Source organism: Buceros rhinoceros, unplaced genomic scaffold (assembly GCF_000710305.1).
Source record: "Buceros rhinoceros silvestris isolate BGI_N320 unplaced genomic scaffold, ASM71030v1 scaffold27975, whole genome shotgun sequence".
Classification (NCBI taxonomy): Eukaryota; Metazoa; Chordata; class Aves; order Bucerotiformes; family Bucerotidae; genus Buceros; species Buceros rhinoceros.
In genome coordinates, this window is record NW_010413818.1 from 2151 (window position 1) to 2358 (window position 208).

The 208-nt window shown below is 65.4% G+C and overlaps 1 protein-coding gene across 1 annotated transcript in view; it reads left to right on the top strand.

Annotated features, from left to right (window-relative positions):
- Window positions 1-176, top strand: part of LOC104494113 (protein PPP5D1-like) — a gene marked incomplete at both ends in the record, with an annotated part of 2215 nt that extends 2039 nt beyond the window's left edge. Inside the window, one exon of the mRNA XM_010136902.1 lies at window positions 55-176. Within this exon, the coding sequence (XP_010135204.1) occupies window positions 55-176 (122 nt within the window). The remainder of the gene's footprint in view (window positions 1-54) is intronic.
- Window positions 177-208: the final 32 nt, after the last annotated feature.

The window sequence follows — 208 nt, forward strand, 5'->3', positions numbered from 1 at the left end:
GGCCCCGAGGGGTCACTGGGGCCACCGGGGTGGGGTCGGGGTGTCCTTCTGCAGCCATCGAGGACGAGTACAGCGGCCCCAAGCTGGACGGCGGCAAAGTGACGCTGACCTTCATGAAGGAGCTGATGCAGTGGTACAAGGAGCAGAAGAAACTCCACAGAAAATGCGCCTACCAGGTACCCCGGTGGCCCCGGCGCCCCTGTCCCTG